This window comes from Desmodus rotundus, chromosome 6 (genome assembly GCF_022682495.2).
Source record: "Desmodus rotundus isolate HL8 chromosome 6, HLdesRot8A.1, whole genome shotgun sequence".
NCBI classification, from domain to species: domain Eukaryota; kingdom Metazoa; phylum Chordata; class Mammalia; order Chiroptera; family Phyllostomidae; genus Desmodus; species Desmodus rotundus.
In genome coordinates, this window is record NC_071392.1 from 39098607 (window position 1) to 39126473 (window position 27867).

A 27867-nucleotide genomic window follows, 5' to 3' on the forward strand; every position below is an offset into this window, starting at 1 on the left:
TAGAATCAGTTATGATGAATCCTTAAGGCTAATGTCTAAAAACTGTCTCTGGGCAGACAGATATTAGTCGTATCTGTCTACATATATTAGTCATATATTAGGTGATGTTCTGCATTTATTAGGTGATGTTCTGCATTTATTCAGTTACCATTAATCTGTATCATAGATCAATCTCTACTAAGATTAGTAACACTAGATGAAGAAACTTGTGACAGAAAAGCTCCACGCTAAGGTCAGAGAGAGCTAGTATCTTATTTAACTCTGACCTCTTGACAAACAGCAGGACACTTGGACGCAGTTAGGTAATTTGTTTTTGTTTTTGTTTTAACGCTGAATATTCAGAACACATACCCTGGTGAAAAAGCAGACATAGGGAGTCAGGTACTAGGTAAGTAGAGAGAGAGAAAAAAAGGGAAACAGTAGAGGAAGAAGGATGGAAAAAATGGGAGGAAGGAGGGAAGAAGAAAAGGAAGGAGGGAATTCATTTGGAAGTATCACATCACCTGGAAATAAGAAAAATGTTTTACCAAAATAAATCCCTACTGGGTAAATGTCAGACAGGTGTTGTAATTCAGTGGCACTGCTTGTTCAAAGTTTGAACTGTGCTCTGCTGACTGGAAGGGTTGTTTTTGGAGAGTAAAATGGGAAGGGAACAGGATTTTGAAGAGAGCTGACTTTTACTATTTTGGAGATTTTGAGAGTTGAAAATGGTACTTCAATTACTGAGTGGAATATATTTTAATTTAAAGAGATGATTAATTGTAACTGCAGAAATGGGGAAGATTTCTGCTCTCTTGTAGTACTGTCATTTTAAATTCTCCTTAATGTTTGTAACAAAAATATATCTGGCATTGTATATACTTACTAATTATTAGCTGTTTTTTTTTAAAAAAAACAAACTTAAAATATCAAAAGACCATTTGTATCTCAATTATACCTCTTATGATAATTTTTCGCCATCTTTTTTATGTGTGGCTAATTACACAACAAGCTGTTCTTTGGAGTAAAGAACAGTTTACTCACTTGCTCATCAGTCAAGAATAATTTTATGGTACCTGGTAGTACGTGTCAAGTTAATTTACAAATATTGTCTAATGAGGCTAAAAAGTGAATAACGATACGATCATGTTTCACTTCATCAATTGCAATCATTTGTATGTTTGGATTATGTCCACTCAATGTGGGTGGGATAGCCATTACTATCTTTTTCTAAGAAAATGCTCCTCAATTTTAAAAGTAAGTTGTATCCTCTGGAGTTTCTAGTACTGGGAGCATATTCATACAAAATTTGCACAAAAGATCTGCTCAATATGGACAAAGCCTTGGTATATTACTGAATACAGCTGAAGTAAAAAACAGTGTTTGTTAATATCAGGTTAATCACTACAGATCCTGCCAAGCTCTCAGAAAGTTCTATTTTGTATAGCCTACTATTGGAATAAGAATGGTGTCCTTTCGTTATTGTTGTTCAGTTTAAATACACATGTTCTTGCTAACTTCCGAGCACCAAAGACCACTTTGTATGTACCTTATACTTCGATAACTGTTGTCCCACCTTAACTTATTAATAATCATTTTTACTTATTCGATACAGGTAATGGATTAGGAATTAGAATTGTGGGTGGTAAAGAAATCCCTGGACATAGTGGAGAAATTGGAGCCTATATCGCCAAGATTCTTCCCGGGGGAAGTGCAGAACAGACAGGGAGGCTTATGGAAGGTAAGAATAAGGATTTCAAATAAATTAAAATAAATGAACTCATATAAACATATACTAACTTAATATGCACATTCCTTCTTTTTTGATGTCTAGGAAATCTTTTTCTTATGGTTGGTTGTGACCCTTTTGTATAGGAACAGAAAAGAAGATAAGCCCACAACTGCATTCGTCTTCCAATCGTATTGTCCTTTTGGCAGGTGGTTTGCTATGGGAATGTATCTTCTTTAAGAAATAGTAATTAGTCAAGATTTTTTACTGACTGGGGCAATATAAATAAAAGGTACCTTGTTGTAGGTATTAATGTTTCATGAATTCCAATAAAAATTATGTTGAAATCAGTGCTATAAAAATATCTGATGATTCAGTACATGTTCAAGTCAAGTCAGCAAGTTATGGACAAGCCAAGGGCCAAATCCATCTGCTGCCTGTTTTCATAAATATTGTTTTATTGGAGCACAGCCGGAATCATTAATTTACATATTGAATATGGATGTTCTCCACTGTAGTAGCAGAACTGTATTCACGAAAGAGATAGCATGGTCTACAGCGCCTAAAACATATACCCTTTGACCCTTTACAGAAAAAATTTGCCAACTTCTGTGCTAAGTACTGTCTACTTTGGATAACATTCCCCTCGTTACGCCATAAGCATTTTATTTATTTTTATTTTATTTTTTAATTTAATTTAATTTTTTCCATCACCATTTATCCCCCATACCCTCTTCTACCTCCACCCACTGCCCCTCCCCCCCAATCACCGCAGTGTTGTCTGTGTCCCTGAGTTCTTTCTCTTTTTCTTGTTTGCTTAACTCCTCCACCCCCAGCCCCACAAGCAATCATAAGTATTCTAAAATAGTGAACTTTACAGATGTATCTAATAGCCCATAAAGTTAATATTTGATTAGTTTCTTTCACTGAAATTTTACAGCTTGAATCACAAAATGCCCAATGATAACTTTTACTTGTTAATTAGATGATGCAGTCATTTGCATTTTCCAAACCATAGTGTATACTTTGGAAGTTTTGAGTGATATTGTTTATAATGAACAATTTTTATCATAAAGTAGCCTCAGCTGGTCCTTTTATTGTAACTGTAAATTATTTATTTGAAATGTGCTTTTCTGTCATTTTATAATTTAATAAAATTTCACCTGTTACTGCTTAAATTTTTTAATTATATTAAAATTATTCACTGTCATTGTCATTAATTAACAGTATTGGAACCCCCCAAAAAGTGTGTGGCTGTTTTGATAGACTATTAGAATACTCACAGACTTGAGGCAGTATTTATCATAGTGTTCCCCTCAACCAGCTCACACACCTTTTTCCAACTTCACATTCAGTGTCGTCACACTGATGGCTTCAGTTGGCCACAGTGAGAGTATTTATAACATGGAAATAGGCCAATGCTGTAAATCAGGCCATTTGTGTTTGTTTATTTGGTTGTTGGTTTTCAGAATTCCACTTACCAGGATATTACCAAATATGTTGCTAAAAGCATAAGATGAAAAATATTCTAATAGTATTCATAAAATAGGGAAAGTTAGAAGAGGTAGCCAGATAGCTAAATGAAGGACTGGAGGCTACACTGTATGCATCAAGATGTAAAGATACTGAGTAGAGCACTGGGTCTATATGAATTGTCTGGGACTGTAATACTGTCATCTCCGATGCTACTACTCTTTTTGTGTTGCAGTCTGCTTGAGATACAGGAACTGAGACCCATTTTTAAGGGTGGTAGTGACATGATTGTTCTCATATAACATACTCCAGAAAGCAGTGAACATTCTTATTTTTAAATAAAATTTGCAGCAGTGACCATGCCTGATATAATTTGACAGGAATACTTGAATGACTTAAAGATAAAATTTCATACCCTTCTTTTCATTTACACCATGGAAATAGACAAGTGCTATAAATTGGGATGATTTTAAACACAATTTCAACAAAGTATACTGTGGTCAGGTAATGCTCTTTGCACTTGGTAGCTTATATGGCCATTTTTAAGTTCATAAATTTAAAAACAGATATAATACAAACTTATTCAAGAGAAAAAATTGAAATGTACCTAAAATTATATTTGTGATTTTACAAACTCAAAGACCACCACAGAAGTCCTCATCTTTTTGGGAACTAGTAGTTTTGTAGTTTATCTAATTGGTTTAAGTGGGGAATTATTAATAACTATGTCCATATGATTTAAGTTTTTATTTTTATTAATTATGTTATTAATTAATTTTCTAAAAGCTTCCTCTGATTAGAGTCCAGTTCTTTCATAACCTACACCCATAATTCTTATTGATGATTTCCAGCTTTGCTTTACTTATTCTTATAACATAGGCCTTTAATAAAACACTTAGTAGTATTTCTATCAGGTTTATGATATTATCTTGACTGTCAATATTTAGGTCCTGATTTTGAAACATTAAATATTTCGAGGACTAACTTTGACATATGACAAATCACTTATTTTCTCCCACCCATATGTTCTGCGCTACCAGGCTCAAATGATGATGGTTTATTCTTTTTATGTCCAAAGATGAACTGACTAGAAGGCCGTCAGCCACGTGACTCTTCATAAGCACTTACTGTGATTAGACCAGTGCATTCTCTGCATGTGTGTGTGTATTGTGTGCATAGTTATATATAGTTTTTAATATATGATTGATTTATATTTGTCTATAATTATGAGTTCGATGTATACATGATATCTTTAGAGTCATCAGCCTCAACCCCTAATGGATTATCAAAAATGTTCAAAGTATTAGATTGGTTGAGATACAACTCTGCTTTTTATGCCAGATGTGAGGAATTTCTGTAATAATACTGATTTTTGGTCCCGGAGTTTGGGGTTTTTTTAATTTTCAAATTTTTTTCACTTCTGCTGATTGGTTTAAAAATGATTGAAGGCAATAAAGATCATTAATTTCAACAGTATGAGTTTAATTCTTTTCTAAGGAAAAATTATATGTCCAGTTTATGACCAGATAGATAGATAGATAGATAGATGATAGATAGATAGATAGATGTGTTTGTGTTGATGTGATTTAATTTCTCCAACTGTGCAATGAACTCTAGGTAGACATAGAGATTGATTTGACCTCTTCTGGTTGTATCTTTCTGCGTTCATGATTACAAAGGTATATAGACTGAGTCTTTAAGATTCAGTATTTTTTCTAGCTGATTTAAAACATGCCTGACAATTGGTTGACTATAGAATTTATAGACTCTGCTTTTTTCCTCTCCCAACTCTACAGCTGTTGTTCAGAAATAGTTTGGGTCTGCTGTGTTTTGCGTTTGGTCATTTCTCCTGTAACAGGCTGTACAGACGCATGGGAGCTGACGTGTTAACACTCTTGCAGTGCTCGATTTGCGTGGATTCTACTCCTTGTTAATTTGGAGGAGAGCAAGAGTACCTTCCAATTTCCTCAAGCTTTTTAACCTCTGGATTTAAAACATACTGACCAATCATGTAGGTTATCTGATGTTCATAAATGAAATATTATTCTGAAAGTAATCATTTATGTAACTAACACTAAATGGAATTAGAAAAAAAATCCCAAGTATATTTTCTGAGTCATTGCTCTGATTATTTTTTTAAAGAGTTTTATTCAACCTCCTGTTGAAAAATCTTTCTGAACAAGGCCGTCTCATTAAATAATCTTGAAGAATTTTGTTTTCAGAACACTGAGAATTAGTAATAATTGTTATTACTATACTCAATAAATTAGGTTGTACTCAAGAAATTGGTTTCAAAACATTTCTAATAATACTTTGTATACCATCTCCTAAACTAAAAATGACATGAATAGTGTCCCATTAATCAATATTTCCTGAACCAATCTTTTAGTATTACAACAGTCTACAATGATTTTCTAAAAGATCTCTGGCAATCGGGTGCGTGAGGGATCCTTATCTTCTACTATTTTAAACCTTATTTCCCAGGAACATTTAGTAACATTCTTAACAAAATACTGGACAAAAAAATAGTCTTTTCATACCTATTATTCTTCCTTTCAATGCATGAAATTGGTCTTTGTTCTGTTGAGAAAATGAAGGCAAAGATCTGGAGGATTGAACTACAAATCTAATTAAATGTCTAAAGTGCCATTTCTTGGTATTTGCTTTGTCTAAAAATTTAATAATTTTCGAATAATAGTGTCAGGGCCATGAAATGTTCATCAAAATTGGGGTTTCAAGTGATATCAGGTATTTTCTCATATGGGTCTTTGATATTGTTACTTCGTTTTAAACGAGTTTGAGCATCGAAAAGTACATTGAATATATGGACTCCGAATGCATATTTATAGCTTCCACCTCCATTTTAAGTGTTCACCCTTAGGTAAATGACTGTAAACCTTATTTATATTATAATATCAAAACAAAGTTCAGTATACTCAACACTTTAAATAACGGCTTCAAAAAATTAGATGCTTCCTCTGTCATATGCTTACTTTTCTCTAGACTCTCACCTGGAGAAACTTACTGAATATCATTACAATTTTAGGAAGTTTTGAATTCATGACAGGGTTTTAAATTTCATTTTCTTTATAAATAACTCTTAATATATTCTTCTCACATCAAAGTTCCAACCATCTCCAAATATGGGGAGTCCATAATGCAATTTTCGGTATCTCATGACAAGCACACACTTTATTTTTTATAAGACAAAAACCAGGTTCAGTTTTCTTCATGTTCTGTACTTGGTGCATATATCTGTTTTATTCCTTGACACTGAATTTTATTTTCTGCATATTCAGTGCCTAGCACAGTGCCTAGTGAAACAAATCTTGAAGCACTATATGTAGAAATGAGTTATGTAACTAACTCATTGCTTTTTATGCCAGATTCCTTTTCAGTTATAAAAATTGGGTGCTTATTAAGATATCATTCCTCAGAGGACTAATGTGAAGCAAATAAAATGATGCATGTAGTCACGTTCTACTATTTGTAAAGAGCCATGTACACTTGGTAATACTTGGTTGGATTATTTTTCAGACAAGATGTACAAAGTGGAAACTGTTTCCTCTGGGCACAGGTTCATAAAACGTTGAGCTTAACTGCTCATAGATTTACATAAACGTACTGTAGTATTCTTTTTCTTGTTTGTTTGTGTTTTGCTTTGAATTTAAACTCAGATGCCAGGAGTGGGGGTAAGGGATTGGATTGTTACTGACAGAGAAAAAGCCCTCTAGTCTGGAAAACGCGCCGCCACTTCCCTCTGCAGGGGCAAAGTGTAAGAAAGGGATTTTTCTCGGGCAGTTCTCTGGCCCAGAATCTCCCCAATCGTTGTGCTTGCTGGCGGTTAAGAGAGGGTGATGGGCACAAGTCACAGAAGTTTTATATTTGAAATTAAAATCTTGATCTCAAAGTAGTAAGTAATATGTGGAAGTGTTTGGTGCCTGGCACATCTGTTTCTAGTTCATTTGCACTAAACAGTGAGTGTGTTTTGCTCTCAGTCTTGTATAAGTTTTTACTGACACAACGCAGTGGTTGCTTTCTTTATTACGTGGTAATCAAGAAAGTCAGAATCTGATGTTTACTAATTCATTAAAAATAGATGTGCCCTGGCTGGTGTGGCTCAGTGGATTGAGTGCTGGCCTGTGAACCAAAGGGTCACTAGTTTGATTCCCAGTCAGGGCACATGCCTGGCTTGCAGGCCAGGTCCCCAGTGGGAGCACGTGAAAGGCAACCACATATTGGTGTTTCTTTCCCTCTATTTCTCCCTCCCTTACCCTCTGTCTAAAAATAAATAGTCTTTTTTAAAAAGAAAAGAAAAGTTTAAGAAAAATAGATGTGATTTTCCTTAGCCTAAGCCTCCTCCCCAATCAGAAAAACTGCCTTGTAAGATTCTCACGACTTATTCACACGTTTCTTCTCCTCACATATGGAGATGCCAGCTCAACACCCCATATCTGTTCCTCCTTCCCTGATGGGAGTGGGGCAGAGGGAGCTTCTTTGCATTTGTGGTTTGGTGTGTGCAATTTAACACTTAATCAAGTGCTGACCTGTAATTTTTATTACAAATGTCAAGTGTACAAAAAACCTGTAAAAAATAATATGGCAAACAACCAGGTACCCACCATACTATGTTAAGTCTTAACATTTTGCTGTATTTGTTTCATATTTTAGGAGATATAAGTACCTATAAATCAATTAAGGCCTCTTGTCATCATCCCACCTCTCCCAAACCTTTCTTAGAGCCTGGAAACCTCTCCGGTTTTCTCATCTGTGATTTGCCAGTTCTTTTGTTTATTATTTAATTGGTTTGTTTGTATATTTTAAATTGAATTTAGGGACTCTTTATAAATTCAGTGGATATAATTCTTTGTCAATTATGTAGGCTATAAATACCTTATTCTAGTCTGTGGCTTGTATTTTAAGTTTCTGTATTTACTTTTTAAAGAAGTTGGAAGTTTATATAGTTAAATTTGTCATTTTGTTTCTATTAAGGTTGATAAATATCCTAAATTGTTTAAGAAGTTCTCCTTGTCTTACAGTCTTCAAAGTTGAGTTCTTTGTCCTGGCCTTACTGGTTGTCAGTGTCACGCTGTTCTAACTCTATCTGTACATTAAGTTCTGGCACACAGTAGGTGGACTTACATAATGCTGATCTTAAAAACCCTCTTGAGACAGTTCTTGACCTTCGATCTTGCTTGTACGTTCTAGAACCAGCTTGTTGATTTTCAGGAGAATCTCTGGAGCTTTGATAGTGATTATATTAAGGATACAGATTAATCTGGAATTTTTTTTCACATTGAGTCATGTCTATTTGAGTGTTCAATGGTTTCACAATGCTGGACATTTCTTCTACCTACCTAAAGACTTAATGATTTATTCTGAATCCATACAATAAAATTAGAACATTAAAAAATGAACACATAGCAATTGTTAAATTTAATACTTTTCTATCATTTTATATCAACTTATAACATTATCATATCTCTAGAAAAGTCAAAGTAGATAAATATAACATAAATAAAATACTGTCTTTTAAGAAATATAATGGGCCAAACTTAATCATCTATGTGCATTTCATTGATTTTAATCTTTATTTAATCACTGAGTTTCTTGAACTTATTTTCCAAATTATTTTTCCTGGTATTATGTATCATAATATCATAATTTTGAAATATAATATAGTGCTATACTTTTAAAATTCAAAATTTTTAATAAAATAACAATACATCTAAACATCTAAACATTGCCGTAAGAACTAAACATCTTTTAGGCAATGAATCTGAAACAATTATTTGTTTATATTGATAGGTTCTCCAATTAGTCGGAAGTTATTTTAATAAAATACTTTAAAGAAAACTTGTATCTACATCATCATGATTATTATTATTATTGGTATTTAAATTAAATTTGTTTGGAAAATTTTTGGAAAGCTATTTGGCATTAAGGTGGTAATATAGTGTTAGGATGTGAATGTAACTTCAACAACCTTCTTAATGAATCGGTGGGAATATAGGAGAGCAAGAAGTAAAAACCGGTGATAGCCCGTGTTTGCTTGTGGATTTAGCCAGACCTGTATGGAAAGTTAGCCTCTCACAAGCTCATAAAGCTTGTGAAGAAATGAGTTCATCTTTGTTTGTCCATATGCTGTCTGTGAGGAAATGTGCCTGTGTCATAAGTTCTAACTCATGGATATTTTTAAACTGTTGTTTCAATGCAGGTGATATTGGTCCAGCTAGCTAGCTTTTGCTAAAGATGAACTTGACAGGGTTCTCTGGTAAGAAATCGCTGTTGGATTTATGGTTGAGAATCAGTATTGGAGTGAAGGTGAAGTTAGCTGTGTTTATCGTGGTGGTTTTGATTTTAGAAGTTGGCCTCTGGAGCTCCTTGTCAGAAAGACATGCATGGGTGAAGAAGAGCTAATTCCAGTAGTATTATTGGAAGACACAGTCCTGTGTGACTAAAGGGAGAATGTTCCTAGGCAAGAAAGTCTCTATTTCTGCTTATGCTTTTTTGGCATATGTTACAGATGGCATGGCAGAGATCAAGGTTGGCGACCAAGAAACACACCACACAGATGAGTGAGCTTCCTTGTTCTTGTTCCAGGGGGATAACCAGGTACGGATTGGTAACTAGCATGAGATTTCTCAAAATTCCCGCAAGCTGGTGCGTTAGGTACATGTGACACAAGGTCATATTTTATGTTGATACAAAGCTTTTCTAATATTTAGGGAACTACCTTCTGGGAAGAAAAATATAAAAGTTGGGTATCTGAATGGATAGGTTGTAATATATTATTTTTAGTGATCATACTTACTTTGACAGGATATTAATGATTAGCTATATTCCCAAGAAAGATTTATTTAAAAATTTATTAGAATAACATTATATTAGAGTTATAACATTTCTGATAAGGACATGAAGAAAAGTAAATAATTGACCTGATTTATACATTTTAGTATGCGTAATACTCCAAACTTTACTTTGATTGCTTTTATTGGCAAGAATGACATACCTTGAAATATTTGTGTATGTCTAAGTGGTACTGCCTCTGTGCTTAAATTTCTAGATTTTTAAAATAATAAGCCATAGAACCAGCTTTATTGTTTAATCCTGTCCCAAAGATATGTTTATTGACTTTAGAAAGAAGTTTGTGGGGAGAGAAAGAGAAAGAGAGAGAGAGAGAGAGAGAAACTTCAATGTGACAAACATCAATCAGTTGCCTCCCTTATACGCTCCAACCAGGGACTGAACCTACAACTTAGATATGTGCCCTGACCAGGGATCGAACCTACAACCTTTGGTATATAGGATGATGCTCCAACCAACTGAGCCACCTAGCCAAGGCCAAGCTACATTTTGTATGTGTGTGAACTTGAAGTGGTTATTTTTGAAGCAAGGATGATGAACACTCTATTTAATATCCATACCAAATCTCTAATTGCCCATGCTTTAGCTTCAATGACAAACAGAGAAAATATTTTTAGAGTCAGACATATCAATGTCAATATTTAAATCCAGCTCTGGTACATCCTGTCTGGATAACTTGTTTAATTTTTGGTGCCTTGATGTTCTCTTTGGGTAATTAGGGTAATAACAGTCTTGGCAAAATGGTCTTTAGATTTAGAAATAATTTTTCAGAAACATGTAATATATTGTTTATCATAGTGTTTCACATAAGTGGTGAAAAGACTGGGCTTACCTTCACTTTGGAGATCGTTGATGGTGAGAAGAACATTTGCTAGACTAAGCTTGAATTCTGTATCCCCCATGTCTGTGCATGCTTAGGTAATCGACCATGGTCATGTCCAAGTTCTCAACTGCAGGGACTTAGGTTACTCATAATGGAAAACAGAACCAAACTTGAAATCAGAAGACTCTGAATTAATGCCATTTTCATGACTTCCGGCAAGTTACTTGTGTTCTCTGAGACTCCTTTTATGTCACCTGCAGAATTAAGAGGTTTCAACCTATTTCACCTGTCTCACAGGGTTACCAGTAAGGGTGAAAGGTGATGTATTTTGTATGCTTTGTTTACAGCACTAGTGTAGCTGTTTTGTTGAGGATAGATATTTTCATAGATGACTATTAATGTTATCATTTTCAGGCTTTCTGTAAGGGAATCTTGAAATGCTAGAGGTATCTGCTATAATTGTATATTATTTTAAATATCAGACTTCCATAAATAAAAAATATATTAAAATGCATGAAGCAATTATGCCATTTCTCATGTAATTATATCACCACCTAAACATAAAGCCATAGTTTTGGCTAATCTTTTAAAAGGTTTCTAAATTTTTCTCCTCATCAACAAGATAATAATCAGTAAACTTCATGCTCTTATTAAAATCTGTGGGCATGAATACAAGTGAATATCTGTTTGTGTAACTTTCATGTAACTTACATGGTCATGTAAAACTTTGACTGAAAACACGTCTTATTAGTGAACAGCATCCTGGCATAGGTGTCATATGTCTGGCTCCCAGTGTCTGGTCCAATCTTTCTTATCAATTCCTTTCGTGTGTGACTTTTGAAAAATCACAGAAACTGGGTATTCAGTGTTAAATGTAAGGGATCCTGCACAAGATCCTTCTCTTGGGTTGGCCAAAAAATCCATTTAGTTTTGTGGGTGGGGTTGGTAAAATAAAAGACACATTTTCAATGTTCACCAATAACTGGTTTAAATATTATGAGTGTGTCGGCTACCTCCTCCATGGTATAACGTCAATTGCTCTCAATTAATGTCTCAATTTGATTCTGATCAACTTTAACTGGTCTATCTGACCATGGAGCATCATCCAGTGAGAAATCTCCAGCACAAAACTTCACAAACCACTTTTGACACATTTGATCAGTCACAGCACCTTCTCCATGCACTGCACAAATCTTTTTTTTGCATTTCAGTTGTGTTTTTACCTTTCTTGAAATAATAAAGCATAACATACCAAAAATGTTGCATATTTTCTTCTACCTTCAATGTTAAAATGGCTACACAAAAATTCACCAATTTTGGTAAGGTTTTTTAATGCATGCCGATATGACAGCTGTCACAATACAATCTAACAAAATTGTTTTTATTGAAGTTTAAGACAACTGAGTGCTACTAGAGCCATCTTATGGAAAAAACTTGATGAGTGTTTTGGCCAACCCAATATAGTGTGTACTTAGGAGGCACCTTACCTCATGAAGAGTTGTGGGGAAGAGATTGTGCCTTGAGGAGAGACACGTAGTTAAGGTTTGGAAAAGGGAGGAGAGAGAGTAGTATGGGAACCATGACAAGCTGGGGATGTTACATGATAGAAATTGAATCACTAGAATTAAGAATGTTAAATTAATTATATGGGATAAAAGAAAAAATAAGATCAGAATGGAAAATTATGACACTAAGAAAATTTAAGTCTGAAGTCTACTCCATCAGTTGTAGTGGCCCCTTACAAAGCTCCAGGAGTTTCTAAGGAATATACAATGTTTGTGGTGCTTTTCAGATTTTTAACATTTGTAATTTGTTGTGATTGCTTTTGTCCTTTTAACAAATATTCACTTATATCTAATTTTATATTCATAATTTTAGATTTTTATTAAAATTGCACAATCCTTGGGCCTTGTAAAACTTGAATTCATCCCTGCATTAGATGTTGTTTCTTATCGGGAAAAGACATTGAGATACTCAGAGCAGAATTATGAGGCGCTACTGATATTCAGTAATAATAGGGTGAAAGGGCACATGGAAGGGATAAGCAGGGAGTTCAGAAAAAGATTTTAAAAGTTTGTTGTGGAGTAGAGGTAAGATGATTGGGAATACTGGAAACAAAGAATGAAATGGATCAAAACATTTATTCAGTAACTACTGTGTACAGGTATATCCTAGAATGATCGAGAATAATAGGATTCTGTTTTACTTTCAAGGTGCTTGCAGTATAAATGCAGAGGAGATATTCATTGTGGAAGAAAAGTTTGATCAGGGTCTGAATGACTAGAGTATGAAATAAATACAAAGAACTGGAGAAAGATACCTGGAAGGAAACAAAACCCTTTCTTTAATGACTTTTATTTGGTGACATAAAAGAATTCAGATTAAAAGCTTTCTTTGTGCTTCAGTGAGAGAAATAGAAATGCAGACTACATTGTCCGCTTCTGCATACATTACAACCAGAACTGTAACTAGTAGGGCTTACAGACATCCCTCGTCCCAGGCCACAGAATTCCAGGTAACTTTCACATGATTTCTAAGAACAGACTGCGACGTCCCCAGGGAAATGAACTGTGCAGGAACTAAATTAGATCTTTCTAGACTTCCATCTGTGCAATGTGCTAATTTTTAAGTTAGTTCAACATGTTTTTTTTTTTATTGTTGTTCAAGTATAGTTGTCTCCATTTTCACCCCATCTTTGCCCCCCACCCCACCCATCCCCACCTCCCACCCTCATTCCTACCCCCTTTGGCTTTGTCCACATGTCCTTTATACATGTTCCTTGATGGACCTTCCCCTATTTTCCCACATTATCCCTCTCACCTCTTACCTCTGGTTACTGTCAGTTTGTTCTTTAATTCAATGTCTCTGGTTGTATTTTGCTTTTTTGTTTGTTTTGTTGATTAGGTTCCACTTATAGGTGAGATCATATGGTATTTGTCTTTCACTGCCTGGCTTATTTCACTTAGCATAATGCTCTCCGGTTCCATCCATGCTGTAGTGAAGGGCAGGAGCTCCTCCTTTCTTTCTGCTGCGTAGTATTCTATTGTGTAAATGCACCACAGTTTTTTGATCCACTCATTTACTGGTGACATTTAGATTGCTTCCAGCACTTGGCTATTGTGAATTGTGCTGCTGTCAACATTGGGGTGCACAGGTTCTTTTGGATTCATGTTTCAGGATCCTCAGAATATAATCACAGCAGTAGAATTGCCGGGTCAAAGGGCAGTTCCATTTTCAGTTTTCTTAGGAAATTCCATACTGTTTTCCACAGTGGCTGCACCAGTCTGCATTCCCACCAACAGTGCACTAGGGTTCCCTTTTCTCCACAACCTCACCAGAACTTGTTTGTCGATTTGTTTATGATGGCCATTCTGATTAGTGTGAAGTAATCAGAAGGTATCTCATTGTGGTTTTAATTTGCATCTCTCTGATGGCTAGTGATGCTGAGCATCTTTTCGTACATCTCTGAGCCCTCTGTATGTCCTCCTTGGAGAAGTGTCAGTCTAAGTCCTTTGCCCATTAGTTCAACATACTTATGGAGTACTCTTATGTTCCACATAGTGATGAGTGCTAAGGCAGAATTATTCTATAGAAGTGCAGGTTTTTACTTCAGCACTCAATGAATTCAGATTAAAAGCTTTTCCTATTTATGTCATACTGAGAGTATGAAAGTAGGTAATATTTATGGTAAATTTTCTCTTAATCTACCTTTGTGTTCCTTTCCTTTTTATTCTTTCCTAGATTTTTGTCACTGTCAGCTGTCACACTTGAATTTGCTGAGTACCATCACTGATTCACTTATTCTTTCAGTAATTCATTTTTAGTGCCTGCTATAGAGAGCAATCTCACTGGGTTCTGTGGGGACATAGGACATAAATAAAGAGAGCATGGACCATATATTGTGGTAGGTGAAGCAGAAAATAACATTTATTATACATGTCATATATTAAGTGGTAACATGTGATGAAGTGAAAAATATAACAGTGAGGGTGGGCATGGCATGTAGGCGGGTGGGGCTGCACTTTTAGATGCGGTGGCCAGGAAAGGCCTCACCAAGAAGGCAAAATTGAGCAAAATCCCCAAGGAAAGGAAGGAGCGAGCCAGGAGTTACCTGTATTAAAGTCAGAGGAATGAAAGGGCCAAGGCCTAGAGCAAGAGCATGCCTAGTGTGTGCAAGAAACAGTAAGACAGCGAGGAGGCCATTGTGGCTGGAACTGAGTGAGCGTGTGAGAGAAAGGACAGCAGGCATTTCAATCAGAGGAGTAACAGAGGTAGAATGTTGTAGGACATTGTAAGGAGTTCAGCTTCTGCTAATGTGAGGTGAGAATCCACTGGGCTGACGCAAGCTGAGGGACGTTTAAACAGGATCACTCTGACCTTTGTGACGAGAACAGTTTAGAGGACTAAAGGATAGAAAGAAGGAGAGGGGATACAAAGCTATGGTAATAACCCAAGCATGAAATGTGGCTGTTCAGACCAAGGTGGGAACAGGGGATGTGGTGATAAATGATTATGTTATATCTCATACATTTATAAATGTTAATGCAATACAGCATGTATGTTAATTTTAGCTCGATGGAAATGACCTCAATATGTTCATTCTTTCTTTTTTGACACATAGTATTCAAATTTAGTAGGCAAAAGCATTTCACCATTAAAAAAAATACTTAAATCCTTACATAATATAACAAAACTACAAAATAAAACATGAAAGAGACTTATACTAGCTTTCTGAATTTGGGAGTGACAAAGGGAAAAAAGGCATACACCCTTTCAAACTGCAGAATGTCATTAAAATAACAATTTGATTATTGTAACCTTTCCTCTTATGTCTTATATTATCAAATTAATTAAGCCCAAGTTCAGTGTGATCTACCAGGCCTTTTGCAGCGTACACCAACTTGTTCAACTCATCCTTGCCCATCCCACCCCCAAGTCTCAGCTCCCTACCCATCACCCATGTTGGGGTTATCTTTACACTGGAATTGGGATCTCATTTGCCTTATGTGAGCATTTATTTGTTCATGATGGTCCTGCTCCTTTGTAGGAGAAGTCAGGTCATAAGTAATAACTGATACCATGTGTAACCCATAATATAGTCCTCTTTTTGATACACACTGACTAAACATTTTTGGACTTCATGTAGTTAATCATAGTTAAATACCTTTATTTCTAATGATTATACACTTAAATCTAAGATATTACCTATAAAAGTAGTCAGAATTTTTAGATATTCTATGTATCTTAAACGTAAAACAGTCCTTAAAATGCCAATATTCTTGAACTTAGATGAGAAATCAGGATAACTAGCTTTTTGAACCACCACTAATATAATTTCTAAAGCTGAGATTTCACATTTGAAAAAAAAAAAAGTGGAATAGTTACACTTACCCTACCTATTCCACTGGATTGCTGAAAAGATAAAATGAGAAAAACTGTGCAAAACAACTTTTAAAAAAAGGTCTTGTATCAGTGCTATTAATGCAAGTAAAATTAATCTAATTTTATTCCCTTTAATCAAAAGAATTTCTTATATTCAGATGGTATGAAAGTCCTTAATAGTTCACCTGGAATATAATGCCATTTTTGTGGTCATAATAGTGTTTGCTTATCAGGTAAAGGAAATAATTTCTCTGCATGAGTTTTATAGAACTGAATAATTATATGATTAACCATGTAATTTATCATTATCACTATATAATGATAACAGAATTAAGACTTGGGTAGGGAGCTGAGACTTGGGTAGGGATGGGCAAGGGTGAGTTGAACAAGTTGGTGTACGCTGCAAAAGGCCTGGTGGATCACACTGAACTTGGGCTTACATAATTTGATAATATAAGACATAAGAGGAAAGATTACAATAATCAAATTGTTATTGTAATGACATTCTGCAGTTTGAAAGGGTGTATGCCTTTTTTCCCTTTGTCACTCCCAAATTCAGAAAGTTAGTTTAAGTCTTTTTCATGTTTTATTTTGTAGTTTTGTTATATTATGTTTTGTTGTTGGGAACCGCCCTGCCTGGTTTCAGAGGCTGTAACCCCTCATGGTTAAGGCTGAGTCAGAGTTGGGACCATAAGCCACTAAGGAGCCAAAGCTTGTCTCCCTGGCAGAAGTGCCACCTCTGCCTACTTCACCCTGCTTGGCCCTGAGCTTGGCCAGTTAGCCAATGACGGGTAAGAATCCTCAAGGGAGGATCAACCTAAGACAGGCTCTGGTCACGGAAGAGGCCTGCAGGGAAGGACTCGGGGGGGGGGGGGGGGGTGGCTGTGGAAAAAGGGGGTGATGGACCCTCGCCCCTTGGCTTTGAAATAGCCTGAGTCCTCATTCTGTCTGCAAGAAGTCTCCTAATCTCTTGGCTGCCTTACTTTCCTTGCCTGACTTAAGCCTGAAGCAATAACAGAGGGCAGTGCAGTCCTGTGCTGGGAGGGGCGGATTCCCTGGGGAATCAGGCCTAACAAAAATACATACATTCCTGTGAAACCTACTTAATTTGTACCCTCAGTTTAAGAGATAAGGGTCCAGACCTGAGATGAGTCTGGCGCCTAAAGTTTTATGGCCCTCTAACTAATTGGCTGTAACTCAGAATAAGCCCTCAGAGTTCTCTGTAAATCTTGTATTGTTTAACCCTTACTGGCTGACAATGATTGATGAGCTTTATCCGTATTCCTATGCGAATGAACCTAATAAAAGCCCCGGGAGAGAGAGGCTCGGGGCCCTTGAGAGAAACGGCCACCTCTCCTCCCCAAGCAGATCATGTCTTGGTAGTCTTTTTCTTCGGCCGTGGCGGAACCCAGGGGGCTGCATTAAAGCCCCCCCCGACATTTTGTTATCATTATATAACGATAATGGTAATAATTATATAATAACTATATTGTGTCTTTGACTCAAAAATAAGCAAAATATAAAACTTAACTTTTTATGCACAGCATTTGACCAAATTGTAATATTTCTGGTGATAACCTCTTGAATTATGATAAATTCCTCTTCTTTTTCAAGGTAAATATTTTATTTTCTTATATTACAGATGAGTATATTTGAATTTTACTTTTGCTGTTGAATTTTGATTGGGGGACTTTATAACTTTCCTTTTTGGAAATGTAGTTTCTTTTTTGTCTCATTTTACACATGATTTAAAGTTACACATCAATAATCAAGGCAAAGTTCTGCACATTTTATCTGTAAGATAATCCTATGAAATGAAATTTATATTGCCCTTTCATGTATGCTCAGTGCAAATGATGCTGCTGCTGATGATGATGATGACTTTGCCAATAGTTCAAACGGTTCCTCTATTTATTAGGAAACTATTTTCCTGGTATAAACCGAAGAAATTTTAGGTTGAAATGCATTGTCTGTGTAGTGGGATGCATTTAAATAACACAACAAGGGAACAGTTCAGAATGCACAAATATCAGAAAAGGTGAAGAACGTAATTAAAGTTAAAATACTTAATGATTCACTGGGGGTACTTACAGCGGAGGAGCAGCCATTAAGGCAAGCATTTCGCACGCACAGTTGTGTCGCGCACCCTGGCTTCCGCTGCCCATCCAATTACCCGTAACCATGAATCTCTGTGGGATCATGAGAGTTATGGGTTAGTCTGTCGCTGTTAGCTGCTCACAGTATTCTTCAGATTTGATGGTATTAATCTATTAATGTCATTTAAATAAAAAGTCAAAAGAAAATATTCATTCTGGGTATTTTAACAGAATAGGTTGGGAAATTAAGAAAAGCATATAAGTTTATGAACTGTAATCTACTTTGAGGAGATGATTACATTATATGCCTATCATTAGATAACTTCATTATTCTACTTTCTTGGGATCAATAAAATGTTACCGGTCTACTGATACCCCTTCTCCCGTCTCATTCAACACATTCTGTACTAGTCTGTTTCAAATAACATATCTAATTTTAAACATTATAAACTATATCCATAGAGCGACATTGGCATCTATACTGATCCTTCTGGGATTTGGGGGCTGGAATGCTAGATTATTTTGGTGGTCATAGTGATTACAAACAAAATCTTATCATGATGATCTTTCTCAAGGGGAACTGCAAATCATGACTAATTCTATTCCCCTATTTACCTTAACTGTTCAAAAAGCATGAATTTGCAAGAGCCATTTCAAAGGGCAAAAATACATTACTATTTTTTCTGTAACTCGGATATGATTAGCTCCAGCCTCCCCTTCATGTTCTGGTGAGAAATTGAATCACATTCATTATTTGATGTTTCCTGCCCCACAAGCTCTGGGAAAATTCCCAGGAAAGGTCTTACACATTCTAGAACACTGGGGTCGGTCCCTATACATTGATCCACACCACTGAGAACAATGTCCAAGACAGCACTATTCTTGAAAGTGGGAGGCTCCCTTAACTGTGACCAAGTTTTACTGAGAGTAGTTCTGCCTTGGCTGAAAGCCACAAAATCTACTGTCATCTTTTCTAATGACACCACACAACTTTTCCTTTGAGTTAATTCGATCTTCCCCGAACCATATGAGCAAGCAGGATGCTGCCCCCTACTACCTTTGCAATATCTCACCACCATGTTGGGGGATGTCACCTCCCTAGAACTGACTCTCCACCTCTTTTTCCTTTCATTTGTTCTACATTCTTTTCTTTCTTTACTTTTTTTAAAAATTGTAATTCATACTATTAACATGAGCTCTCAAAATCTTTAGAGATTTTAGATATTTTAAGTGTATAATACCATATTATCTACAGACATAAAGTTGTTTATCATATCTAAACCTTATATGTTTTACATAACAGAAATTTTGTACAAATTAATTTGAACCAGTTTCTCTCTTTCATATTCTTGGCAACCACAATTCTGTTATTTGCTTCTGAATCTAATCATTTATATGAGAATTTTATAAATGGAATATAAATGGAATTAAATGGAATTTTGTAGTATTTGTCCTTCTGCATCTGGATTATTTCTCCTAGCATGTCTTTAAGATTCATTCATGTGTTTTCATAAGAGTTCCTCTTTTTTAAAGCAGAATAATCTCATTGTGTGTATAAACTACACTTGCTTTGTCTATTCTATTCATCTGTCAGTGGATATTTAGGTTATTTCCACATTTTGGCTGTTCTGTTTAGCACTTCAGTGAACATGGGCATGCTACTCTCGCCTCAAGTTCCTGATCTCAGTTTTTGGTAAATACTCAGAAATGGGATTGTCAGATAAAATGGTACTTCAATTTTTCATTTTAGGTGCTTCAAGTTTTAATTTTTAGGGAACTTAATGGCTGCACCATTTTGTGTTCTAACAGAGTATAAGGGTTTCAATTTCTACACCTTCTCAAAAACACTATTGTTTGGGTTTTTGACAATAGTCATCCTAACAGGTATGAGATGATACACCATTGTTATTGGAATTTGCATTTCCCTAATCATTTATGACATTGAGCAATTCTTCCTACATTATTTTCTCTTCCAGCAGGGATCAGGGTAATTTCCCATCTATGTGCCTGTAGAAATGTGATACGGACTGACTCCTTTTCTGGAATGGAGGAGAGAAAAGAGCTGAGAAAGCTGATCAGATTTTTTTCATTCCTAGTTGTCATTATTTACCCACCATAAAATGATATAGCCACAATAACCTTCTGTTTGTTCAATAATGTCTTCAATGTTTGCAAGCCCAAGTCTTCTAATAATATTATCATCTAGATAATTAATAAAATTTCTAAATAATCTTTCCTTTTTGTAATTAAAATGGTATTATAAATAAACAGATGCGTTCTTTGTGCTCTCTTTTACACATTTGACCACTGTTTATAGTCGGGTAGTCTGGAATGTGGGTTGATTGGCATACATTGAATGAGTTTTCATGTTAACCAATACTAGCATTGGCCTTGGAGACTAAGTTCATATTTCTGCGCTACCGTTAACTAACTGTGTGATGTTAGAAAAGTCATGTTACCTAATGTTTCACTTTTATAATACATTGTATAAAAGACTAAACTAGAGCATCTACAAGGATATTTCCTGATTTATAGTAAGTTTATAAAATGTGTTGTGCTTTTAAACATATAGTTTGATTCATGTAATCTTTCTTCAATGATCTTTTTATTATGACCATTAATACTGCAAGATATGTGATAATGGATTTTCTTTACAATTATTATTTTTTTATAATTAAAGCTAAATCCGTTTTAGATATGGTGTAAAAGTCATTGATTCCAGATACTTTCAATGGACTCAGACTCAGAAAAGAAGTATGGATAAGAACTTCCTGTTCAACTGTAGTCTTTGATATATCTTAGATATTTTTTTAGATATTCAGATATTTATTTTAGGTACTTAGATATTTTTAGGTATTTAGATATCATAATGTTGTGAGAATTTTTAATACGCAAATGATTTCATTTGAAAATTTATATGTAAAACCATTCTTTCCTGATTTTAATTCCTTGTTCTTCACAAAATGTGTGAGTGAATGAAGAAACATGGAAAGTGAATTGCTCAAGATTATACCCCAAATTAATGAGTCACTATAGATTCTCCTTCTTTAATTCTGAGCTATTTAAAAGTATAACTAAGCTGAATCAATAGTTTTATCAATAGTCTGCCCAAGGATGAAAATAGAACACATTATCGTAGTATATACTTTGCTTAATAATCTGTTTTATTTGTTTTGTGCTTGTGTCTGTTCAATATAAAATATACAATAGCTTAAATCAAAAAAGTAGAAAAATACCCCCAAATCTTCTATATGTATATATTGAATACTGAAATTTGAAAGACTATAAATGTATAGCATTTACATTACAATTTTAGTTAAATTATGTTATCTTTATACTATAAAGAGAGTAAATTATAACCTATTAATTTTTAAATGTATATTTTAATACATTAAAATTTTGGTATTTTAGATTGAACTCAACTTTGAGTTTAAGTAGCATTAGCACTAGGTACTTGGACTGCAAGGCTTGTAAAGTTAAACCAAATTTAGATTCAAACGATAGATTGGATGTTCCAACCAATGAGTTACCCAACCCACATAAAGCCATTTCCAGAGAAGATCAGCTAGGTAGGGAGAAACCATAGGAACCCTGGGAGCCAAGACCAGCCAGAAGAACCTGAACTACCACTGACTGAGGACAGTGAGGAGAAATGTGGTGGGTACAAAAAAAGAAAAATTAGATGATGTGATTCCTATGCTAGAACATTTTAGTGTTTATGAAAATAAAGTAGATTAGGAAAATAATTTAAAAGCAAATGGAAATTTCAGGATTCTACAATATTTGTTAAATTCCTCATATAAGCCTGCAGCTTAAAAATTGCATTTTTATTAATTACAAGCAAAATGTTTTGATTTTCCTTCTATCATCTTCATAGCATTCCCCACACCATAGAGTAAAAATAAACTAAAATAGCAGTCTAACAAGTATAATTTCCCTTGAGGAGGCCAAGGATGGTAGGTGAACCAATTTATGGAAGGTCATGACAGCTGGTTAATAACAAAGCTAAATGTGAACAAAATTTGATTATGAAGAGGAAGTATCAACAGTCAACTATCAGCAGCACATTGGTTCATAAAAAGTGTTTCTGATAGATAAAATGTTTATCTTTTGAAAGTAGTACATGTGGTCTTTATTAAAAGATAGGCAGATTTTAATTTTTAGTTGTTTAATGCTAAAGATTAGACACAAAGACACACAAATATACTGTTGTATTTAAAAGCATTATTAGAATTATTGGATTAAAAGATAAATTATAGCACATTATTGTAGTCATTTTTAGTAATCCAAACACCATTTTCAAGAAAGTGAAATTTAGATTATCTTCTTTCCTGTGTATCTCCAGAGACAGTGTCCTAAGTTAATGAAAGTTGTGAGGTCATTTTAAATTCATAACTTACTAAGGTACATTGGGGAAACAGGATTCCCTACAAATGTCTAAGGGCACCTACAGAGTGGGACCTGGGGAATGAGGAGGAGGAAACCAGGTTCATGGAGACTGCTGCAATGAAAGTAGCTCCATTTTTACGTATTTTGAACACTGGCACTCTGTTTTGTTCTGTTTGAACTATGGGTTCCAAGAATAAAACTAACAGCAATATTAATGACAGTGACAAAAATGGCAATATTATGAGATTTGCTGTTCGACAGATACTTTCCAACTTTAGGATTTTATACTTGTACATGAGTTTCTTTGGAAAAATGTATCTGAACGTCTTATTACATTATCTTTTTCTTTTACCAAAGATTCCCACCTTCCATTCTTTTTTTTCCTTTCCTTCTTTCCTTTCTTCCACCTTTTTTTAAGGTTAATGTATTAATAAGTTAAAATTGTAAAATATAGAACATGAAATTAAAAATAATAAAATCCATTCATTTATGTATTTATTTCTCTTACGTTAACACTGCCTAAATTGATGATGAATGAGTAATTACTATAAGTAATGTGGACAATGTATTGGACTCCTGAAACTCATTTATGGAAATTGTTCACTATTTAGAAAGCCAGGGCAGGTGATCAGTTCAGCTGATTTTTTGCTGCTGCTTCTAGTTTGTAAAGGACTCTTGAGAGTGGATGACCAAACTTAGTAAATTAATCTATAGTCATGATTAATCATATCAGCAGAGAAAAAAAGGTTTAAAACTAGAAATTACAAAAATATATACAGGTATTTTTAATTGGTTTTTTGTTTGTGTTTTTATCCCAGCTGCATCAGACTCTCATTTCGTAGCACACCAGTCTCATTGGTTCATGTAAGGTCTCCTCCTGTGTGTGCGTGTGTGGTTTTCTTGTTTGTTTATTTGGTCATTTATGAGCTCATTCTTTTTTACCTTATTTTCTTTTCCCAATCCCTTCTTTCCTCCATAAGCAACTATTATAATTTATGTGATCTTATTTATTTGTAAAATGTATAATGTTAACTCGTGTCATTATCATTTTCACATACATAAATGCCATTGCCATATAGATCAGATCCTGTTTCTCACTTGTTTTCACTTGGCAAGTGATCTTTAGGATGGATTCACCTGATGGTGTTAACACCGGACATGGTCTGTTTCCTGCAGACCATGCAGAGCGTTTTCATTGTGAGCATTTACTGCGCTCTCGTCCATATCTCCTAATACTGCACGCCCCCCTCCACAAAGAGATCCTCAAGAAGAACATTTCCGGGTCATAGGGTTTACCTGTGCTTAATTTAACAATAATCTTCCCAGGTGGCCCTCCAGAAAGATTGTGCTTATCTGTATCTCCATTAAAATAATAATTACATTTTTATAAATTGTAAATAAGCAATAGTTTCATTTTTCACTCTGATGTAGTCTCACATCATAGAGTAGGATAAATCTGAAAAACCATCTAGCAAGGATAATCTTTTTTGAAGTCAAAGTCAAGTAATCCCACATTGGGGTCACATGGTATTTTCTGGCTTTCAAAATTTTGCAAGATGATGAGAGATAAGTAACATGTCATTATTGTTTAATTTGTATTTTCTAATCACTGATGAGTCTGAGCTCTTCTTCATATAATACTTTGGACTTTCCTTCTGTGTCATTTTACTAATTGCTAAGATATTTCTGTTTTTTTCTAGTATAATATTTTATTAATTTATATGGCAGCGTAAAATACTGACATACAGAGCACAGAGGTGGTGATCATTAACAAGTGTTGAATTGTGAATTGCCTGTCACATACTAGCTGACAAAATATCTGTGGACAAAGTAAATAAAAGGCACGAGCTTTTGTGTAATATATGGTAGGAGGTACAGTAACCTTTGACCTTGTTAACTCGATAATTTTAATCTGTAGATGTTTTTGAAGTAATGGTAAATATTAAGTACAGACAAAGAAATAACATAGATGAAATTTTATATTATAAAGATAAGAATAGCTTGTGCCAGTTTGAGGAACATTAAAATTAAGTAATTTCAGAAGTTATGAAAACACATTTGAGTATGTTTTATTCTGTTGATTGATTTTTTGAATTCAAATATTACCTGATTATAATTTTACATTTTGATAACCTATTAAGTATAAGATTTTGAGTGCCACGTCCTATCATCACTGTTGCACATTCAGCAAAAATTTAGGTTTTCTTAGTTTTCCTAATAGAAATGAGTAGAATAGGCACTTTCTATGGATATAATTGATGAATCATCTGTACATTCTCAAACTTGAACAATTGGTAAACATACATGTTGATATATAATTTAAATATAAAAATGTAAATATTTGCTCATAATGCTAAATAATAGATTTGATCATTTGTGTGTACACTATCTTCCAGGAATTATTTCTTAAAGACAGAGTAAAAAGTTACCTGAAGTTTGAATATGCTTACATTCAAATCAGTTAAATGGTAAAATACTATTTTAGTGTACTTCCTTGTAGTATGATCACTTTCAACAAATTTTTGCATGCATTTTTAAATAGTTTATAGAATTTTTAAATTAACATATTTTTCAAAAATACTGTATTTAAAGTTTCAAAATAATTCTCACAACTATTAAAACTGCCTAATGAATTAATAAGGAGTTATTAGAATATTCACTTGGTTATTTTATATTGGTGGTTCCCATGGGATTCGTAGAAAGTTGAAGAGGCAATGCAAATGGGAGGTGTTACTAAGTGACTGTGTCCGAGTAGTCCCAGTCCCTGTAGTGTCTGAAACTCACTATTGCAACCACGAATAAAAGGGTAAAAGAACTGGGAAATCTTTTGAACTCTAGTACTGCACCACCTCTGGTGGGAAACTGAGTGATGGAAAAGGTTAGCAGGTGCATCATGGGACAGAGCAGAGCATAGAGTGCCTGAGCTCAGGTAAATATCTAGGCATGATGCTAGTTTTCTCTATATTTTGTTTAGTAATATGATTAATATTTCTAAGTAGTTTTCCTTTTTATGACTAAAAGCATTTTTCATTTCAGTGGATAATTATGTTTTGTAAATTTGCCCCATTATTTTGAGGTGTGAAAAATAAACAGGTAAATCCAACAAAAGTAGCATGAAGATTATGCAGCTTTATTTTTTTTTCGTAGAATATGCTGCTGCAGAAAAGGAACCATGCAATTTCTGGATTATACCACCATTAATTTGTTTCTATTCAAAATCATCTCTTTGTAAATATACTCTTACTCCTGACTAAAAGAAAAAAGCGTGTGTTTCAGTGTGTTGTTTTTCCTCTTTCAGTAGTAAATTTTCCTTTAGTGGTATCACCGCTGTCTTTTATGTAATTTTCTCGTTTTGTATGTACAACAGCCTGGCACTGTTGAAATAAGCCTAAGGCCCATCTGAAGAGAAAGTTTTCTTGGAGTAAGTTATGGGAAACTCCTTCTTGTTTGTGTTATTGTGAGCATTTTCATGGACTTTTTTTGTCATTTCACTATAGTAAAAACATTTCCCACACTTGCTGGCAACTGGTAAGATGCTTTTCAATGTATATGAAATCACTGAAACTCTTAAGGACTCAGTCATGCCATGTTTAGAATTTCCCATGGAAACCAGTGTTGACCAATAGGTAATTTCACATAGGCATCTGTGAAGATCATTGGACACATAGTTTTTCAACAAGTATATTTTTATTTAATCCTAGCCTAGTGTGGCATACACAGATTTTTCTAAGGTCAAGCTAGTAGCATAGACAAATATACCAGCATTCACAGTAATTTTGGATGGTTTTATCTAATTTATATGCCCCTCACAAAGCCACATTATTGGGACCATCTGATTTTTGCCAAGTGATTTGTCCCTAAATATTTTGACAGATCATACGAAATAGACCAAAGAAAATAAACATAAGATGTTGAAATATTAAATGTTACTACTTTTTATATGAAAATTACCTTTTAAGATAGAAAGGAAACACGAAAAGCTCTGTCACTAGCCCGGCATCCTAATATACAAGACACGGTGCAAAATAAAATTGTAGAGCTCTTTGTTCACACATCGTTAAGAATCTCAAGATGGCAAAGGAAAGCACTAAACCAAGCATAGGACCTTCTGAGCACAAGGCCTTATACTACTGCACAGGCCACACACATCCCTGAAGCTACGCTCTCTGTAGTACTTCTGCTGCTGCTGCTCGGGGGTGTGTTGCCTGGAGTGAAGAAAAGATGCAGCGTGGAAATTGATTTGTCTTAGCCAAGCTGAAGGTATAACAGTTTCTTACGTCAAGCTCCACATCAAAATCCTAATGATTTTTTTCTGTAACTCCCATTCCAGGATGGAATATGGAAGTTTACATTCTTCTGGTTACTTGTTCCCATGAAAAAAATTACATTGGTGGTTGTAATTATTTTTTATCCAACACAAAATTATTCTAAGCAATATACATTAAATAATGTTTTCTTTATAGAAGTGTGAACAAAATGCATGTGTTTGGTAATTAACAGATTTTTAAAAGCAACATTTTGCATGGTGTATTAAATGCATTTTATGTGTTCAGGTAAGTGGATGAAATGAAACGACAGGTGGTTTTGGTGTTAATGTTCCGGAGAACTTTGAACTAATGTTCTCTGAAATGTGTGCTGAGTTGGTTTGTTAATACAACACGATGTCTTCTATGCCCTACTGACCCAAACTAGAAACAGCACACAGTTCTCATGTTACACTTGAATTTGTCTTTTTAGGGATGCAAGTACTGGAATGGAATGGAATTCCTTTAACTTCCAAAACGTATGAAGAAGTACAGAGTATCATTAGTCAGCAAAGTGGGGAAGCAGAAATATGTGTAAGACTGTGAGTTTTTCCCCATCTTTTTGTTTCCATTTTTTGGCTATTCATGGCTCTTTTAATTTAAAATTGTTAAGGTGGAACCTTTGCCAGTCAGCAAGATTTTCTGTAATTAGAAATAAAGTGAATACAAGTTTTTTTAGATTTCTTGTGTTCAGAATCAAAGTCTAAAGCATAGAAAGAATTCAGCTAATTTTGTCTCTGATTGATGTTAACAGCCTTCTCCTTTCATGCTTTTTATTGAAACATGCTTCATTTAAATGAAAACTTAAACCCATTTAGGTTTCAT

General features: G+C 34.6%; 1 protein-coding gene across 8 annotated transcripts in view; it reads left to right on the forward strand.

The window, feature by feature from the left end:
* Positions 1–27867, forward strand: part of PCLO (piccolo presynaptic cytomatrix protein) — a 353234-nt gene that overhangs the window by 234991 nt on the left and 90376 nt on the right. For 6 of the 8 annotated variants that reach the window (XM_053926477.2, XM_053926478.2, XM_053926480.2 and 3 more), the window contains exons 10-11: positions 1595–1720; positions 27476–27584. The exons of 1 other annotated variant lie outside the window; for it this stretch is intronic. In XM_053926477.2, coding sequence (XP_053782452.1) covers positions 1595–1720; positions 27476–27584 — 235 coding nt within the window. Of the gene's footprint in view, positions 1–1594; positions 1721–9707; positions 9785–27475; positions 27585–27867 lie in introns of those variants that run through there. One more of the 8 variants, XM_053926483.1, reaches the window with a different exon arrangement.